Below are 18,610 nucleotides of genomic sequence, written 5' to 3' on the forward strand. Positions count from 1 at the left end.
ACAGACTATTCATAATGTTCACACTACTTATAACAACGCGTATCTATTATTTTGGATTTGTCTACCTAAGTTTTTATTCCGGTTACACCGTTAAAATTAAACTAAACACACTCCATCCTACCCAATTTTTTTTCATTTAATTTGCTCTTAAAAGAAGGATTGTAATAATTAATAAGCCTTTTATGACATGATTATTCCACTATATTCCAAAGAAAAATGTGGAATTGGCCACCCTACTCTATAGTAACGGCGTTTAAGCCGTTGATACACGAGCGTCTTCTAAGTAAATACATAGGAAAAAGAGAGGTACATACACACACAACAGTACCCGACCTCCCTTTAAAAAAACATAACTTAGTGAAGTGTATGTCTATTTTAGTTCATTTGCCCTACAGAATCATATAGCATTCTTTTTGTTGTTTTTTTTCTATTTATCCGAAGATCATAGTTGATGGCGGTAGACATGTTTGAAGAAGGAAACTCAACCTCACATACTGAAACAACAAATTCTAACACTCCTCCTTTTACCAGGTAACAAATTATTATTTTTCCACATTATAATCGGATCAAAACATTGGTTATAATTTGTTGATGTTATTCATCAAATCCCAAATACGTTGTTGTTGTTGTTGTATGATTTGGTTTTAAAATTTTCATTTTTGGTATGGTAAAATGTGTACTAAAGCAAGAGACCTTTTTTTTTTATTTTTTGGTCAGGAAAAAGAACAACTTTTTTAATTAGTGGTTATATATTTATATCATGACTGACAAGTTGTACATGTGATGCATTTGTTTGCATAGAAATATTGAACCATAGTGTTGACTAAGTCATTTTAATTTCTGGTGTTTTATTGGATCTCCATTGTTTCTTTCTGCAGACTCCTACAGATTTTGGTCGCCTTTCTGCTAGCTTTGTGGTCCGCTTCTCCGGTGAGTTATAAATATTTTCGATTCCTTATTAGTACGGATACAATTTTTTTTTTTATTAATTAGTTTGTGTTAAGAATTTTCATATCGAAAAAGGGATTTATTCTCTTTTTTTTGTCAAACTAGCTTCGGGATTGAGTTAATTCAAAGATCCATTTTTTCTTTCTTTCACCAATTGAAGTTGATGGGATTATGTTAGGTTCATATATATACATTTGCTTAATTAGCATAAATGGATAATATTCCTCGTTTGGAGTTCAAAATTTGTGGTTTAAATTGGCTACAAATATAATTAGCTCGACGTTTCTGTAAATTCTTGGCATGTTTTTCACCTAAAGTTTTCGATCTGTGCTTGCTTGACGAAAATACTTTGATATACTCTCTCCCAATTTATTTAACATATTTTAAATTTTGAGATTTAAATAAGTTTATGACGGTAAATTTTGTATAAATACATAAAAAAAAAAATTATTTCAAAAAAATTGAAAATTTTATATCCAAATTTCTACTAAAACTTAAATATTTTGACTTTTGAAAACAATAGGTGTCTAGTAAATTGAAAATGGGAGTATAATTTTTTTGACTGGAAAAAAATGAATGAACTCTTGAATAATTCCCAGATCTGGTTGGGTTTTAATTAATATAACTGCATATGGTATTTTTTGGTTGGTTTTTATTTATGTCTATTTCAAAGGCCTCTTTTGGTATATGGTTGGAAAGAAATCAATCTTTTCTGGAACACAATATCTATATTTTTGGATATCTAGTAGATTTTTCTTTTGATGGAGAAAAGGGCATCAATTTTATGTAAACTTAAAAGGGAAATTAATTAATCTAATCAATTGTAGATTAACCTCCAAAAAAAAAGAAGGTAAAAACCAAAAGGGGAAAAAAGAAAAGAAGGATGAAACACTGAATGCAAAATCTACTAAAAGCAAAAAGGTGAAATAGACTGACGCCGCTGTCGTCCCGTTGTAAACATTCTTAGGAAAATGCATAATAAGAATATTTTGTTTCCTATGTTCCTTCGTCGATTATTTTATGATAAATTACGATAAGTGAATTGTTGAAATCCCTCAAAATCTAAATTTACAAAATATTATCTTTATTAAAAACTTTATAAATAATTAATAAAATATTTCGGAAAAATTAGTCGAAGTGATTGTTATGGATGTCAATTGGAAATGGTTTTGGCTGATGTGATGGTTGTGGATAGTATAGTTGGTAACAATAATGGTCAATGGTGATGTTTGATATGGAAAACGGCCGCGGCAACAATATTAATAGATAATTGTAGTGGATGATCGCTAATAGGAATGGTTAATGTAATGGAGGTTAGCGATATATATTGATAGTACGTTGATGATGGAGATGATTGTAGATAATGATTTGATGATTGTTATAATGATGATGACTAGGTAGTGATTATGATGATTTTAAATAATGATTAGTGGTTTTTTAACAAATGAATATAATAATCATCAGCAATAACGATAGCAGAGATTAGTGACTAAGAATGACAGTTGTGCATATAAAAATAGTATATGATAATTGATAATAGTGAATCATGGTGACAAAGAATGACAGATGTGCATATAAAAATAGTATATGATAATTGATAATAGTGAATCATGGTGACAAAGAATGACAGATGTGCATATAAAAACAATACATGATAATAGATAATAGTAATCGATGGTGGCAATCATTAGTAGTATAAGTAGATAGAAATCTTATGGCGGAGATAAGAGAATTAATAGTGAAAGTGATTAGAGAAAAGTATCATTTTAATTACTAAATAATATTATCTTTAAACACACCCCTAATGTGTGGCTTGATGTTTGTGCACAAAAGTGGTGAGTGCGGTCAAGTTTCAACATTGTTTGAACTTGATCAACATTGTTGAACATTGAAGATTGGGGTTGAAGACAATCAAAATTGTTGTTGAGAGAAACTTGAAAATGAAGAATCTTGCCAAGGTGGATATTTGTTAAATTTGACAAGATTCAAAAATGGATTAATGAGAAGATATGATAGTTAGGAGGATAATTCTTCACTGGTAAAAAAGTCAAAGATAACACCTTTTATAGGTAATATTTAAGTGAACAATAAATTGGTTTCACAGGGTAAATCTTGATATTTTGACATATTGCGATGTCATTTATGACATCAATAGGAAAAACTCACTCCTATAAATAGGTAGCTCCTAATTCATTTATAATACATCTCTCACTTGTCTTCTCATCTCCTAAGGCATTTGTTCTTCTTTCTCTCTTGTACTATTTCACTTGTACTCTTTTGCAGTGAAATAAATATTGGTTTGTTGTGTCCTAGGAATAGGCAAAAGAAAGCAAAAGTTTGCCGAACCTCGTTAATTCCTGGTGTTCTTTTTGTTGTAGTCTTATTTACTATTTATTAGCTATCTTTAAATATAGTAGTTGTGATTCCATCACTTTCTATATATTCGACTTCCGCAACAATATGTTCTATTATGATATCATGTCTAAAAACGTTAAGTTATTATAAAGAATAAACCTTTGTTAATTACTTTATTATATAACAATTCAATACACAAAAGCTCATTAATTCATCAAAACAAATGCATGTATATCAATAGCTGACTATTCAATCAATATTTTATAGATTCAGGTGGAGGATGAATCTCACAGTGAATTGGAAGAAATTTTGACTGATCAGAACAGGTGAGAAACAAAGAGCTATTAGGAATGATTTTCAGAATCACTATTACCATTTACCAGTACTGCTTTTAATCATGTAGTGATTTTTTTATACAATTTAATGTGATTTACTGCCATGTTATAGCAAATTGCGTATCATTTATTTTAGGTTACTAAACCACACGTGTTATACAGTCAATGCATATAACTTAATCTCAATATAATTTTAAGTAAAACATTGATGGAAGAGAGGAAGATTATAATCACATCACTTGTACAGTAATTTAGTATTAATTGATATAACCGTTTTTCATAAACAACCTCTCTATCTTCAGAAGGCAGGGATAAAGTCTGTGTACTAAGTAACTTAGACCCTCAAAAACTTTCATTGCTTCTTGTAATTTCATGTTGTATCTGAGATTAAACTATATTCAACAAATAAAACAGGATCAATTCCCAGAAGAAACTCGATCCTTGTGAATCGAGATGTTTATGTTTAAAGTTCTCACACGAGATTGTCGCCCCATTGGTATTTACCGGAGAGTGTATTTTTCCCAATGGTACCAAATTGGAATTGGTTGATGCTGCTACAGGACAACAAGTGAGACATGGGCCCCTAGCCTCATCAGCACAAATTGAAATATGTGTACTAAATGATGAAAATTGGACAATTGAAGAACTAAATAGTCATATTATGGTGCAAACAAGAGGGTGTGACCAAAATCCATATCTTAGGTTGGAAGGAGGCGTTGTTTCTGTCAACGAAATTAAATTCAAACATACTCCAAAGCATATGAAGAAGTTGGACGTCGTAAAGCTAGGAGCAAGGGTTGTCGATGAAACTGAAGTGATAGAGGCCGTGACAGGACCCTTTACTGTCAAGGATCAACGTTTAAGTGAGTGTTATATTTCTACTTAATTACCTTTAATAAACTAAATAATGAGTTATGGTTTTCACAGAAAGCAAGAAGCGGTACCCTCCATCACCAACGGATCATGTATGGAGTCTAGAGCACATTTGCAAATACGGTGCTTTCCATAAGCGGTTGACTGAAAGCGGTATCAAAACAGTGGAGGATTTCCTAATTGAACTCCAAAACAATCCTCAGAGGCTACGCCATGTAAGTAGTTTCTAATTCTCTGTTTAAGAACATTCAAAATTGAGTGACTTTCTGGGAGAAGAGTGCATGGTTGAGTGATCATCTAAAATATTATCTCTGTGCAACTTGTGATATTTTGTGGTGGACCTACACGTACTTAATTTCCTGCATCTGGATCTGTTTATGTCAATTTACTGATAGTATTTCTCCAGGTTTCTGCCTTCAGATAGTTAATATAGTTTTTGTGACTGTAGATCCTTGGCAGAAGCATGTCCGAAAATTATTGGAAAAAAGTTACAAAGCATGCTAAGACTTGCAATCTTGATGGAAGGAAGTACTTGTACCATCATCTAGAGACGGAACAAAAATTTACGGTGGCGTTTGATGTTGCTGGTCAGGTGATGTGGTTGGACTCAGGGTGCGGTTTACTTCATTTCAACATGCTTCCTGAAAATCAAAAGGTATATATATCTATCAACTGATTTTCATGTATCTGCTCATCTGTTGGCCCATTTCTAGTTCCCTGCTTCAATTTTGGTTTGACAAACAGGCGTATGCACAAAAGTTAGTGGAAACTGCATTTGCAAACTGGGAAAATGTTGAAAAATCGGACAATGAGATTTCTACTATTGTATCACCCCCTCCGAGGATAGGGGGCATGAGCAGCTGTCACCAAGGAAATTTGGTCACGGTTGACGAATGCCAGTCTTTAGAGTTTCAAAATACTTCAGTTAGTACTATGCTTTCACCAAAATTATTTGCTTACTAACACTAGTGCTACCCTGAAAATCTAATCTGATTTTGCAATGAACTATTTCGCCACGTTTGATTCAGGGAACAACTGAAACTTACCGGAGTGCTGAATGTTCTACTTCTTATGCATTTGTTGACCGGCAATCAGTATCAGATGAGATGTCTGTTGCTATCACTTCTCCTGGCCATTCAGGTTTTGGTCCTTGGGGGTATCAAAATTCCCCCAACGATATCATATCTGCAATTTCAGAATCAGGAGATTGGGAGGAACTTATGCAATATCTCAGTTCTGATGCAATTCAATTTGATGATTTCTTATATAGAGAGCTTGGTCAAACCAACAACTCTGTTGCTGAAACAATTGCAACACAGTTTCATCAACTGCAACATGGTGTGGCGATGGATCTTTTACAAAACCAATTCATGGTTTCAGAAAATGTGCACAATGAAGACAGCACAAATACTAATCAACAATGTCCAATGAACAACGTTTCGATTGTTCCAGAGGCCTCTACGTGCAAAGACAAGTACAAGAAGATTTGGATCAAAATAACTAGCATAGTGAAATGGTTAGCACTGAACAGGTTTGTTAAACTTAAAAAGGTCCGTATGACCAAGAAGCGCAAATCAATTTCCAAATGAGCCACAGCAAAATCAACAACCACTGGCTCTGTCCCATTTAGCTATGGTGGAAACCAATCAACAGTCATCAGAGTTCTGTAACGTCTGATGCTAATTTCAGCTCATCGCTGAAATTAGTGTTTATGTGTGTGATGTTTATGAATTATCTTGTGGTCATGTTTCAACATGAACTATTTGACACGCGCTTTACATTTTCATTACGTTTAATTCATGTCACACCATTTCCTTTTTAAGTCGTTCCGAATATTATTTAATGACACCATCTACATCTACGCTTATTTTTCTAAAAAAATGTTCGACAAAAATATTTTCCTTCTTTCAAACACACTATAACAGTATTATTTTTTTTTTTTTGAAAATAGTTGCCACAACAAGTCCATTATTTTAAGGGAGAAGGGTCAGATATACCCCTTAACTTTCTCATTTAGAGCTGATATACCCCTTGTTATGAAAGTGGTTCATATATACCCCTATTTGTAAACAAATGGCTCACATATACCCTTTTTCTCTAACGGAAATGAAAAAAAATAATTTTAATCTAAATTTTTTTTTATTTTATTTCTAAAAAATATAATCCCATATGAGTAAATTTAATCATCGTCAAACATATTTTTTTGACTTTTTTTTTGTTTCAATGACTAATTTATAATTATTATTTTGATAATCAAATTTATTTATGTTTCACTAATATTCTTGTAAAACTTATTGTAGATGACAAAAAAAAATTTCGAATACGAAATTAAATTACAATACACAGTAAAAAAAATAGTTTAATTTTTTTTTTCTTTAAACTAAGGAATGAAAGAAAAAACAAAATAAGAATAAGAAACTCAAATAATTATAATAAAAGAAGTCAAAAAATAATTTATATACGAAAAAAATTAAAATATACCTTGAACTTTAATAGAAGAATCATATATATCTCTAAATAATTTTTAAAAAAATAATTAGAAGTAATAAATATAAATTTAAAATAAATTTTTTAACTTCCGTTAAATGAAGGGTATATGTGAGCCATTTTATAACGACAGGGGTATATGTGAGCCGTTTATATAACGATAAAGGCATATATGAGCGACTTTTATAACGAGGAATATATCAGCTTCAAATGACAAAGTTAAGGGATATATCAGCTTCAAATGACAAAGTTGAGGGATATATCAGATCCTTTTCCCTTATTTTAATTTGGATCATCTAGAATTTGAGCTTTCCAGCTCGTGTGGTTCTTTACATTTTTCTAATATTTGGTCGTATTGGCCGACTTAGAACACAACTAACTTTTGTCTGCTTTTTCTTTTTTCAAGAAATACTTGTTTCAACTTACCAAGAATTTGCTGAGAATCTCCTAACTATACTATACTCATGCCAGTGCTCATTGCTACGTATAATAAGGTCTCCGATCACTTTTATTTGTCACTTATTTTTAAAATATATTTTTTATTATTTATTTGTCATTTTTATCATATCAAGATTATTTTTCTATGTTTAATCTTTGATATTAGTTCTATTTTCCTTGTCATTTTTCAAGACTCAATATTGTTATATCTTTTACCAATGTGACAAGGTGAATTGCTCAATCCCAATACTGATTCAACCTAATTAGTGGTACAAAATCAAAAATAAATTGGAGTCCTAACTTTTTAATTTATTTGTATTCTTTTTGATATGCAAACTTAATCTTTCACTAAATAAAATGAAAGACACAATACAATTTTTTTTTTGTTGTTGAAAATGATTTATAATAATTCCACTATTAATAAATGATGAATCTTTCAAATTTAAGGGCAGCATGGCAATATATCAGACATAAAAAAGAGCCTAATAGAATTTACAAGTGGATTTGGAAAAAGGGAATCCCTTTTAAAATGGCTTTTACCAATGTGACAACGTATTGATTCAACCTAATTAGTATGGCTTTTACCAATGTGACAACGTATTGATTCAACCTAATCAGTGATCTAAAATCAAAAATAAATTGGAGGCTTAACTTTTAATTTATTTGTATTCTTTTTGATATGCAAACTTAATTTTTTTTCTTCATTGAATTTTTTTTATTTTTTCTATGGTCTTATATGTATATATATGTATATATATATATATATATATATATATATATATATATCAAGATATTTTTTAATTTTATAATCTTAAACATGTTATATAAAAGTTAAATTTAAAAATTGATGATAAATAAAAAAATTCCACTAGTAAATAAAATGAAAGACAATTCGTTTAATTGAAAATGACTTATAATAATTTAACTATTACTAAATGACGAAGCTTTCAAATTTAAGGGCCTAAAATGGATGCCTTATTTTTTAAAGGAATTTAATTACCTGCACAATACCTCTATCTATAATTTCTATTTGGCTTGGGAACTATGTGACATTTAGATAAGATCATAAACTTGTGGTTTATAAGTAGGCAAAAGGATTCGGTGGATGTTTATATTTGTATTATGAAAATTTGTATTTGATTTTTTATTAATTAAATTCTTAAATTCGATAAAAAAAATAATTTTTAAACCCCTTACCATGTATGTGTAGCTCACTTTCTTTTTAATTGAAAAGAAAACATGTCAAATTAAGGTTACTCAAATTAATAATACGTCATAATTATGTATTAATTATTTTAAAAAATTATTATTCCTTTTAAGTAAATTTTTTGTCTCCACTCGTCTTCTGCTCGATTCAGCCGTGAAATTACCAAAATTAGTCGGAGAAAGCTGGAATTTTTATTAAACTAAGTTATTATATAAGTCAATTTATTAAAATAATATATTTTTTTAAGATTTTACAAAATTAATATAAACGTATTTCACAATAACATTTTAGGATGTGTTTCATTTTCTAAAAACAAATAGCGTTAGGTTGATATACGTTACTGTGAGTAATGTTTTACACTTAAAACGTTATTCCTAAAACGTTACTTAATGTTTTAGGACTAAAACGTTAGTGTGAGTAACATATATTAATCTAACTCCGTCAATTTTTAAAAATTAAAATATATCCTAAAACGTTACTATAAAATACGTTTATAATAATTTTATAAAATTTTTTAAAAATATATTATTTTAATAAATTATTTTATATAATGACTTAATTTGGTAAAAACCTCCCGAAAGCAGCCACAACCACCGTTCCACTTGCCGGCAAGACCACAAACACTTTCTTCTTACACTTCTCTCTCTCCCTCTCCGTCGATCACCTTCTACATTTTCCTTCCATTCTTCTCCGACCTCCACAAATCTAAGCTGCCGCACCACAACTCCGGCGGCCAAACCTCTTCACCCGTTGTTACCAGCTCCTCGCCGCTCATCCGCCTCGTTCTTCCCTTCACTGCCTTTCTTTCTCTGCACCATCAATGATCCCCTGCAAAACACCACGGACCGCCTATCATCGCTGTCTCCGTCGAACCAGCAGGAGACACTCCTTGCCGCCTCCGTCCGTCCTATTGATCGTCTAAGGAAAATGAAAGAAAAAAAATGGTGTTCACTTGTTAGCCAATTCAATTATTTTAATGTCATATAAGCATTGTCAATAATCAGAAAAATTTAATATATTAAATATTATTGAATTTAAAGTTCCAATTAATAATAAGTCAAATAGAAGGATTCATCATACGATCATATACAAATATAATGATCAGTGAAGTATGATAGCTTATTCTACATGTTTGATAAACATCTAAACTTCTTATAAGTAAGTTTTTATAAATCCAAAACGATAAATTGGTCCGTCCTAAATTATAATGCTTTTTCCCTTATTACCACTTTTAGTTTAATTATCTATTTATTGTATTGTATTTCTAATTTTTAAAATAGCTTCTAAGAGAATATTCAAAAAGGTAAAATAGTGGAAAGTAACATCTTAATTTTTGTTTTTTAATATCATTTTAAAAAGGTTTTTGTTATTCTCATTCAACAATATGAACTAGATAAAGTAATATTTATCATTAATTGAAGTATTTCAATACAATCACATAATTATTTATCTATAAAATGAAAAATAGTAAAAAAAAATACTATAATTCAAAAACATCTTTACTAATTTGATCCGAAAAAATATTATTAATACGTGACTGAGAAAAGCCCAAAGGAGATATTGAATTGTACGGAAACAATATGTAGAAGAACAACATTGCTTAGTGTGGGATGGTGTGTGTGCTACTGCTCTCAAATTTAATTTAATTTAATTTTCCACAAAGGGTCGGCTTTTGTTTTTAAAAAAACACGGCTGTTTTTGGGACCCATTTTCCTTGGGAAACTCTTTACCCAGAAAAGTCTCACTCTCTCTCTATATATATGCACACTTTGGATTAATTCTCATTCGTAAAAAATTATCTTCTTTACAATTTATTCCTTTTTTCAGTTTTCTAAATATAGCTCAGTTTTCATGAATGACATAATAATGTCTAATTCTGAGGATTTAGGTGCCCACAAAAGTAATTCAGATGATGAGCTGCTTTTCTCTTCACCTACGTAAGTCAACTCTGAATCATTGCTTGATTTTATACTGAATATACTTGCTCCACTTAACCAAAGATTCTGTTTTTTATTTTGATCAGCTTGATGTTTGCTTTTTGACTAGTAATTTATGTTTCTTTACTTGTATTTAGTATGAAGAAAATGTTGGAAGTGATGATGATCCAGACTTTTGACCGTGTTCTAAAACCAACCTTGGGAAAATTGATTCGTAATGTTGCAAGTATACTACTTTACTCAATATTCAAATGTATTGGATCTTTTCTACTTGTTTCGGGTGAATCCCCACACACACACATATATATATATAAATCTTTTGATTAGTTACGTGTTTACTAACGGGCGTTTGAATCGACTCGCGAACATAAAAGTTTAAGTCGAAATCCAATTTTAACTTTTACTAAAAAGGTTTATTCATATTTGTGATAATCCTGACTACAGAGCCCTAACCATATAACAGCTTTGAGTTTTAATTTGATGTAAATGGATTTTGATCCAGTGGAGAATTAATATTGGGAAAACCTGGTGAATTATTCATCTTATGTTAGGCAGGGGGAACTGCTGCTAATCTGTCGTATGAGAATTTTCACGACTTAAAAGCTGAAATTCCGAATTAATAGGGTGGCATGTTGTTTTGGAAAACTTTAGTTTTTCAATTTTCAAAAAAAAAAAAGCTACCTAAAACATGAAACTAGTCTAGTGATCAATATTAACTATCAGTGGTTTAATTGCTTCAGAAAATTTATACTGCAGGGGATTTAGTAGTTAATACGTTGTTGTTCGTATTCCAAAGGTCTTTTTTTGTAATATTTATTATAGCCAGATAGAAGGATGGTTTTGTCCTGAAAAACGATTTTCTTGAGCCGAGGGTCTTGGAAAACAGTCTGTCTAACCATTCTCTCCATACTCCATTTGTGGGACTACACGGGGGTATGTTGTTGTATTCCAACAACTTCTAAGTTTACTTTCTCTGTCCAGGTAAAACATGAACTTGAATTGGCAGAGAAGAAGTTTTTGTTCACAAAGGGGTAAGGATCGTTCTCTGTGTTACTGTATTCCTATTCCCATTTAGTAAGTGATAGTGTCACAATCAATTATTATCGTGAATCTCGTACCTGAGACATCATTGTTCTCCAGAAACCCTGAAAAAGATATTCAAGCTCCTAAACTAAGAATCTTGAAGTTGATGTTCTTGTCGGAAGTATCTGTTCCTGTACTTACCGGAAAGGAAATTAAAGGAGAAGGAGGTAATGCTATTGAATTGGTCTTAGTTGATGATAACACTGGAGAAATTGTTGAATCTGGACCAGAAGCATCAGCTAAAGTGGAAATTGTTGTTCTTAGGGGAGAATTTGGAGATGATGATGGAGGTAATTGGACAGTAGAAGAGTTCGGTAGTAATGTTGTGCGAGAGAGGGAAGGAAAAAAACCTCTTCTAGCAGAAACTGTACATGTGAGACTTAATAAAGGCATTGGTTCTGTAGACAAAATCAAATTTTCACATTCTGCAATCTATATGAAGATGGGGATGTTCAGGTTAGGTGCACGATTTGTTGACACTTTCAATAGCATTCAAGTAAAAGAAGCAAGGACTGAATCTTTCACTGTCAAGGATGGGCGCCAGCAATGTAAGTAGCTTTTCTATTTACACAATAAGGGCAGATAAAGGAGGCTTGCAGGGCTAATATTTGTTTTGTGGTACTTCTTTTTCGATTTCTTAACTTACTTTTCTCTAACTATGCGTGCTGATGAGGCACAATAGGAAGATAAACCTGAGCAATTAAACCATTACATGATCTAACATTTTAGAATAGCTACTGATTACTGCTGGTTCTATCTGTGCAGATCATGAGAAGCATGATCCACCATCTCTATCCGATGGGGTACACCGGTTAAAAAACATAGGTAGAGGCAGTAAGAATCGCCTCTGTGATGTAAATGTCCGCACTGTAGAGGACTTTCTGATTTTGCTCCTAAAAGACTGTGAGCGACTCAAATGTGTAATTCACTATGCCCTTTACCTTCTTAAGTTTCACTACATAGTGCTTGCTACCAGTATAAACATGCTTATTTGAACTGCATGCTAAAACTTAACCCTAAAAACTTACTAACTCATGGATTCATGCTGTCAATTTTAACCTTGTATTGGAACTTAGCATTAAAACAAATAGTGTAAAACTGAATTAACCATCATACAGTGCATGTTTCACCTTTATTACAATCTAAAGCTAATGACATATTTTGTTGATTTTCAGGTACTTAATCTAAAGCCAAAGATGTTGGAGGAGACAATTAGCCATGCTCGGAGATGCATAACTAATGAACGGACATACTCGTATATTGATTTACAAGAAAAAGAAGGGGTGGTTTTTAACATTGTTGGAGAGGTGCAGGGACTTATTCTAGGGGGTCAATATCTACCTATGCATCTATTATCTGATAGTGAAAAGGCATGATTTTTTTTAGACCAAAACTTTTGCTGTTCTCTCTTTTCTTTCGTTGCTTGTTTCTCATATTTGTTGCTATTTTCGTCCTATTTGTGTTTGAAATTGACAGACTAATGCTCAGAGGCTGCTCGTATCTGCATGTGAAAATTGGGATCATGTAGTAACAGTTGATAATGAGACATTTTTTATGCAATATCCTTCTCAACTATTGCCAACCATGAACCCTTCGAATTCTCCTAGCCGAGAGGTTCCTAGCACCAGTAATAATGTAGAGAATCTTAGAACAAGTGATGGACACTGTTCTACCTCTTTTCAGCGCAATGTTTCATCCGTCATTCCTGCCAGAGTTGCAAGTGGAATCAGTCAGAACGATCCTGATTCTGTCAGTATCAGTAACCAGGAGTTCTCTAACTCCCCAATATATAGTCCTTTAGTCCAACATTTTTGGATTGATCAATGCAACTACCAGTTAGAAGACATATATTTTGGATTTGATACTCATCAACCACATGATGCTTCTGCCTCTACGGTAAATGTGCATAACCGGTGGAAAATGTTGCTTAAAATCTTTAGACAGTCCTCAATGAGAAGAAGAGCTGCAGCATTAACGGATATTCAGCCTCTGAAGAAGCAGAGAGTCTTTTGATTCTATTGCTTTTTACTGTCAGTAATCAGTTCAATAGCAGGTGCATAGTTCCCTAGTGATGTTGCTGCTTGCCAAAAATATTATTAACTTTGAAGGATGAGTTTTGACTACTCTGGTTATGTTATGCAGTTGAAACTTGAAAGGATAGATCTCAGAGTTCCTCATTACAAACAAAGGCAGCATAACCTTCCACTGCAGATTCTAGTTACTTGTAGTTCTGGTGCTGTAGTAGCTGGGATTCAACATTTGAGAAGGCATCTTGAAAGTCTAATATAGTTATATGTTAGAATGTCGATAATATAGGTATATGTTCTGAAGTGTTTAGATTCATTTTACATCTTGGTTAAAATATTAGAATATCATTGATCATCATCTCATGATTTCGAGTCCCAATAGTTAGGAGCATCTTTGTTTCATGAAATATTAACTCCTGAGTATATAAGTAGGTGTAGCCAATATGAAAGGGGGTTGAAATAATACTTGGTGAGGCAAGATTATATGTTCATATTACACCTCCTATATCTTCTTCGTTATCAGGTTCTAAACTCTGTGTATTTTGGAATTCATTTCATATAAGTTTCTTTCTGTCTCATCGATTCTGATATCCTCAAGTACTACCACTCTTAATACATAGTACTACTCTGCCTTCTCTAATTAATTTTTCCTTTTGTTGACTGAATTAACTGACTAAAAAAAATCATACCTGTTTGGGCGGGTCATGATTTCATGGGCTGATGTTGCCACCTCTGGCCTTGACAGGGTAGAAAGTTATTGATCGCGGTTAGTATTCTCATCAGCAATGATTTGATGAACTCACGAGCCTGATTATTTAATGAGCTTCCATTTATAACCAGTTTGACATGTCTTAAGTTTGAGCATTACCAAAAAAACACCAAGCTAAATGAAGAAGCAGCTTTTGATGATCAAATTTAGATTCTGAAACATGGAACTCCGCATTATTAGTGATAGATTTTACCCTTAATGCCATGACTAACACTGGTGAGATGAATTACATCTGGCATTCACCTGTCAGCAGAACATAGGACATGACATTACACGACAAGGTATGCAGGATTTTCAAAACAACAGAGAGAATCCTTTTGTGTTAAATCCCGTTTATTGAATCAGTTTAGAGAAACAAAATGTATCTTATTACACTGTTGATTCTGTATACTCAAGTATATGCTATATTCTTGCAATCCGAAACAACTGCTCTGTATATAATTCTATAGTAATTGCTAAAAAGACTAAAGCAACTGTAAGGTCTTCCGGATTTTTACACCATATCAGCCTCAGCAAGAGCGTAGAAGTAGATCTGACTCCATTAATGAACACCTGCTGGTTCAGGAACTCCTACATTTTGCAAGCCTTGCTGTCCTTACACATTTCCTCCTTTATGCAAAGAAACAACAAAGGTAAGATTTTAGTTGTCTGTAGACTATCCTATGTATCAAACACGAAAACAAATGCTCCACGTTATGCTTTATGCGTTGAAGGATCTATATCAGGTATGGAAAAGAACATAAACTCAGTAGGAAATGTTATATTACACATTTCCATGTGTCATGCATGAGATTCAAAAATCTACTGGAACTTTCTTCAACACTAACAGGTGAAAGAAACTGAATGTATCTAATAGGTTCAAATACTACTCACGGATCTGAAGCTAGTATAAATACGACAGCCTGCACATCAATTGAAATGCTGAGAAAGGTACTCGTGTGATAAATACATTGACTGGCAGGGACAACGACAGGTCTTTCGTGATGATTATGCATATACACTACCCTTCAAAAAGGTATGAACAATGACAGCTACAAAACTTAGCTTAAAGGGGACATTATAGAGCTCACCTTCTTCCTTCGTGCCTTCAGAACTTCTTCTAAAGATGGTCGACCTGTAACAAGAAATACAGCTTCAGGAAATTGTTTTTAAGGCTATAAGCCATTAGATATATTGGATGGCTTTCTGAAGTGCAGCATGATGACATGCTTGATAAGATGGAATGTAAACTGCTTAAAGAAACTGAAACAAAATACTACTGTACATTGTGATATACTTAAATAGATGTCTATAATTTGTGTATGCATGTGAACTAGATAGGGAATTAAGAGTTCAACATGAGCTAGATCCATCTGCTCGTTGTCTCCAACGCTTTTTTACACAGGTTATTTGGAAGATAAAATGAGATGGGATTTAACCTGTTACTTGAAGACGATATTTTGCCCAAACTCCATACACAGCATCAGCAATAGTTGCAATCTGCAAATCACAAGCTTTCATGAGAACATGTCAACTAGTGTGACACAACTATATATCATATCAAGAATTGAAGAGGACTTACAGGTTCATATTTTGTAATTGCATACACCCATCCTAAACCAACTGCTTCATACAGCCGTCTAAACGCCTAAACCAGTAACAAAAGAGAAGAAAAAAATTGTGAAATTTCAAATATGAAGGAGAAAATTACAAGTATCAAATACTATGGCACACCTCAACATCTGTAACCACAGTTCCATCTGATAGTATAGCATGTATTCTTCCCATAACCTAAAAAAAATGGTGACATACACACTAGAGTTATTGCTTCGTGAAAAGTGAGAAAATAGAAGCGAGCTCGAGCAATTCAAATTAGGTACTATTTAGATAATTAAAATGGATGTATTTAATTAATAAATGATTTAACTTACGCTAGATACAAAGCAATTAAGGATCATACCGTCTCATAATCTAGGCCTTCATTCTCGTCTGGGCGGTATTCATCTGAACTTATGTCAAGAAATTTAATTGTTCCATAACTTTTATTCCTCTCTCTTAGCATGTCAACCTGAAAAAAAAAATCGTCTTCATAATAAAGCAGCATCGACCAGTGAGGACTGTTCAAGTGGTTGAACACCTCCACCATCAACAAGTAGATTGAGGGTTCAAGTCACACTAGAGGTAAGTGGAATACTATTGATCATCCATTACAATAATTACTTGAAAGAAAAACTGTACACAAAACAAAAACAGGGAGAAAACTGACAAATTGATATGATTCTATATACTATTCGAGAGTCAATTTGACTAATGTTGAAGTTAAATGAGATTATATGTTTGCAATATTCTAAAATCAAAATTTTTGTTTACTTTGCAATTTTTCTCAACCTTTACATAGTTAGAATCTCGAAAAACAAAAGTGTCACAGGAGGGAGAGAGAGAGGGAATCTATATACCTCACGCATGCAGAGGGGACACTCTCCATCGTAAAGCATCTTAATTTTCCAGTTTTCAGGAGATTTCTCTTCATTAATATCCTTGTTGGGTGCCACAGTTGTTCCACTAATTGCCCTAATTGAATACCTTGGTCCTGAAATTAACCAAAGTTTCACCATAATGATCATGTAAAGAATTAAGCAAAGAGAAATCGACTAATGAAAACTTTTTTACCATGTTGATTGAGCAGATTAGGGTTTGGATTGGGAAGAAATTTAGAATAGGGGGATTTTGTAGTGATATAAGGAGGAAGTGAGAAGAGAGATATATTGGCTCGTCTAAAAACAGGAGACGATGCTGCTCTGAATGCCATTTGCATATTTTGGCAATGAAGAAAAAAGTGACGGAGGAGAATGGAACAGAGTCTGTCGTCTGTTTTTGTTCATGTTAACGGCCACACCTACGTGGCACTTCCATCTTCACTAAAATCATTTTTGTTTTTCATCAACATTTTTAATTAATGTATTTTTGTATAATGTAATTTCTTAATTAATAATATTATACAGGATCAATGATGTTTGATTGGTCATCTTCTGTTAATATAAGTGATTACGCTCACTCTCTGCCCATCGATTAATCAAATTCAAAAGAAAAAATGTTTGGGCTCAGATCCATTAAGGGCTTCAATCCGGTACGATGAAAAAGGCCAATACATACATATGGCTCCTCACTTTACTTGGTTTCCAATTAAGGCCAATGATGTTGAAAAAAAAAAATGGCCTTGAATTTTTTATTCTGATTCATCACTTGAGCAAAACTTATAAGGTCAAAACTAAAAACTATTGTTCACGTGGCAAAATATGTTAGAACTTGAAGGTGTTTTTACTGATGTTATGACCCATCACTTGTATAAAAATTAGTGGAAATGATCTAGAGTCTTGGAGAAAGTTTTAAAATAACTTTATAACATTTCCTGGAAAGCTTTAGAGTTATAGAAAATTCTAGAAGAGAGACTAATTTGTAAAAATATGTAGAGACTTGTACATTGAAAAATTATTTACACTGTACCAACTGAGTGTGTAGTATAAATAGAGGGATATTTATTTTGTAAATAAACTAAGCAAAGTGCAAACAATCGTCAAGCTATACAAACGTTTATTGTTAAAACTGTGACTAAGTTGTTGAGTGTAAACAAAACAAAAAATTCATACAAAATTGTAAAAGAATCATAAGTAGGTTATCGACTGTAAACAAAACAAAAAATTTAGAATTAGTCACATATAATGTCACTTATATAATGCACATATGAAGGCTTAGTCTATGGGGGCGATCCAATTCAATCCATTATTGGAATAGGATTTGGATAAAAAAATTTAAATCCATTTAAAATCGGGGTTATAAGCCTAACCCATATAGGCTCTTAGCCCTTGAGGCCTGATCGTGGTCGAATTGGAGTCGTCCCATAGACCAAATTATTTAATTTTAATTAAAATAAACATTAAAAAAATAAAAATGAAAAACTAGAAAACCTAAATGTAGCCTCTCACTATACAACTGTAGAAGTAGAATACGTTTTATTGTTATCTCCTTTCTACTAAGAGAACAATTTTTACATGTAACAATTATCTCTTTTAATATTTATCTATGTATAACTAGTTATTTGCTCAATATAAATTAATATTTAAATATGAGTTTTCTGTAATGTTTTTAGCTTTTATTAATTAATACTAGTTCTG

The 18,610-nt window shown here is 32.3% G+C and overlaps 3 protein-coding genes and 1 long non-coding RNA gene across 10 annotated transcripts; 2 read left to right on the forward strand and 2 right to left on the reverse strand.

Annotated features, from left to right (window-relative positions):
- The first annotated feature begins 308 nt into the window (after nucleotides 1-308).
- Nucleotides 309-6,333, forward strand: LOC101248289 (calmodulin-binding protein 60 A-like). 3 transcript variants are annotated; one of them, XM_010320629.4, is made up of 8 exons: nucleotides 309-531; nucleotides 879-930; nucleotides 3,571-3,629; nucleotides 4,053-4,501; nucleotides 4,566-4,726; nucleotides 4,960-5,166; nucleotides 5,256-5,435; nucleotides 5,540-6,333. In XM_010320629.4, the coding sequence occupies exons 1-8, from the start codon at nucleotides 452-454 to the stop codon at nucleotides 6,098-6,100; spliced, it is 1,749 nt and encodes a 582-aa protein (XP_010318931.1). In that variant the 5' UTR covers nucleotides 309-451; the 3' UTR covers nucleotides 6,101-6,333. The 3 variants fall into 3 exon arrangements, with proteins under 3 accessions (XP_010318931.1, XP_010318932.1, XP_069151375.1); XM_010320630.4 differs by having other exon boundaries at nucleotides 4,617-4,726; XM_069295274.1 differs by lacking the exon at nucleotides 5,256-5,435.
- A 3,106-nt stretch (nucleotides 6,334-9,439) lies between these two features.
- Nucleotides 9,440-14,465, reverse strand: LOC138347299 (uncharacterized). The gene is made up of 2 exons (XR_011220089.1): nucleotides 14,380-14,465; nucleotides 9,440-9,561 (listed from the first exon to the last, which is right to left on the reverse strand). It is a non-coding gene; the product is annotated as an uncharacterized lncRNA (long non-coding RNA).
- Nucleotides 10,424-14,268, forward strand: LOC101255079 (calmodulin-binding protein 60 A-like). 5 transcript variants are annotated; one of them, XM_069295277.1, is made up of 8 exons: nucleotides 10,424-10,580; nucleotides 10,718-10,802; nucleotides 11,562-11,611; nucleotides 11,721-12,211; nucleotides 12,429-12,583; nucleotides 12,839-13,033; nucleotides 13,140-13,716; nucleotides 13,806-14,268. In XM_069295277.1, exons 1-7 carry the CDS (start codon nucleotides 10,495-10,497, stop codon nucleotides 13,674-13,676), a joined length of 1,599 nt encoding a protein of 532 aa, XP_069151378.1. In that variant the 5' UTR covers nucleotides 10,424-10,494; the 3' UTR covers nucleotides 13,677-13,716; nucleotides 13,806-14,268. The 5 variants fall into 5 exon arrangements, with proteins under 5 accessions (XP_069151378.1, XP_069151377.1, XP_069151379.1 ...); XM_069295278.1 differs by having other exon boundaries at nucleotides 10,427-10,580; nucleotides 10,718-10,806; XM_069295276.1 differs by having other exon boundaries at nucleotides 13,140-14,268.
- A 309-nt stretch (nucleotides 14,466-14,774) lies between the features above and the next one.
- Nucleotides 14,775-17,369, reverse strand: LOC101254776 (uncharacterized protein At5g50100, chloroplastic). Its single transcript, XM_004236088.4, has 8 exons — nucleotides 17,109-17,369; nucleotides 16,895-17,028; nucleotides 16,399-16,506; nucleotides 16,173-16,229; nucleotides 16,021-16,086; nucleotides 15,878-15,938; nucleotides 15,530-15,573; nucleotides 14,775-15,068 (listed from the first exon to the last, which is right to left on the reverse strand). The coding sequence occupies exons 1-8, from the start codon at nucleotides 17,251-17,253 to the stop codon at nucleotides 15,030-15,032; spliced, it is 654 nt and encodes a 217-aa protein (XP_004236136.1). The 5' UTR covers nucleotides 17,254-17,369; the 3' UTR covers nucleotides 14,775-15,029.
- Between the last annotated feature and the right edge of the window lie 1,241 nt (nucleotides 17,370-18,610).

This window comes from Solanum lycopersicum, chromosome 3 (assembly GCF_036512215.1).
Source record: "Solanum lycopersicum chromosome 3, SLM_r2.1".
NCBI lineage: Eukaryota > Viridiplantae > Streptophyta > Magnoliopsida > Solanales > Solanaceae > Solanum > Solanum lycopersicum.

Excerpts from the sequence above, each read along its gene's own strand:
- LOC101248289 (XM_010320629.4), top strand. The coding sequence starts at position 452 with ATGGCGGTAGACATGTTTGAAGAAGGAAACTCAACCTCACATACTGAA. Across the intron at positions 931-3,570 it reads CTTTGTGGTCCGCTTCTCCG|ATTCAGGTGGAGGATGAATC; the intron begins GTGAGTTATAAA and ends AATATTTTATAG. Across the intron at positions 5,436-5,539 it reads TAGAGTTTCAAAATACTTCA|GGAACAACTGAAACTTACCG; the intron begins GTTAGTACTATG and ends CGTTTGATTCAG.
- LOC101255079 (XM_069295276.1), top strand. The coding sequence starts at position 10,495 with ATGAATGACATAATAATGTCTAATTCTGAGGATTTAGGTGCCCACAAA. Across the intron at positions 10,581-10,717 it reads CTGCTTTTCTCTTCACCTAC|TATGAAGAAAATGTTGGAAG; the intron begins GTAAGTCAACTC and ends ACTTGTATTTAG. Across the intron at positions 13,034-13,139 it reads TATTATCTGATAGTGAAAAG|ACTAATGCTCAGAGGCTGCT; the intron begins GCATGATTTTTT and ends TGAAATTGACAG.
- LOC101254776 (XM_004236088.4), bottom strand. The coding sequence starts at position 17,253 with ATGCAAATGGCATTCAGAGCAGCATCGTCTCCTGTTTTTAGACGAGCC. Across the intron at positions 17,029-17,108 it reads TAATCTGCTCAATCAACATG|GACCAAGGTATTCAATTAGG; the intron begins GTAAAAAAGTTT and ends GGTTAATTTCAG. Across the intron at positions 15,939-16,020 it reads CAATTACAAAATATGAACCT|ATTGCAACTATTGCTGATGC; the intron begins GTAAGTCCTCTT and ends TGTGATTTGCAG.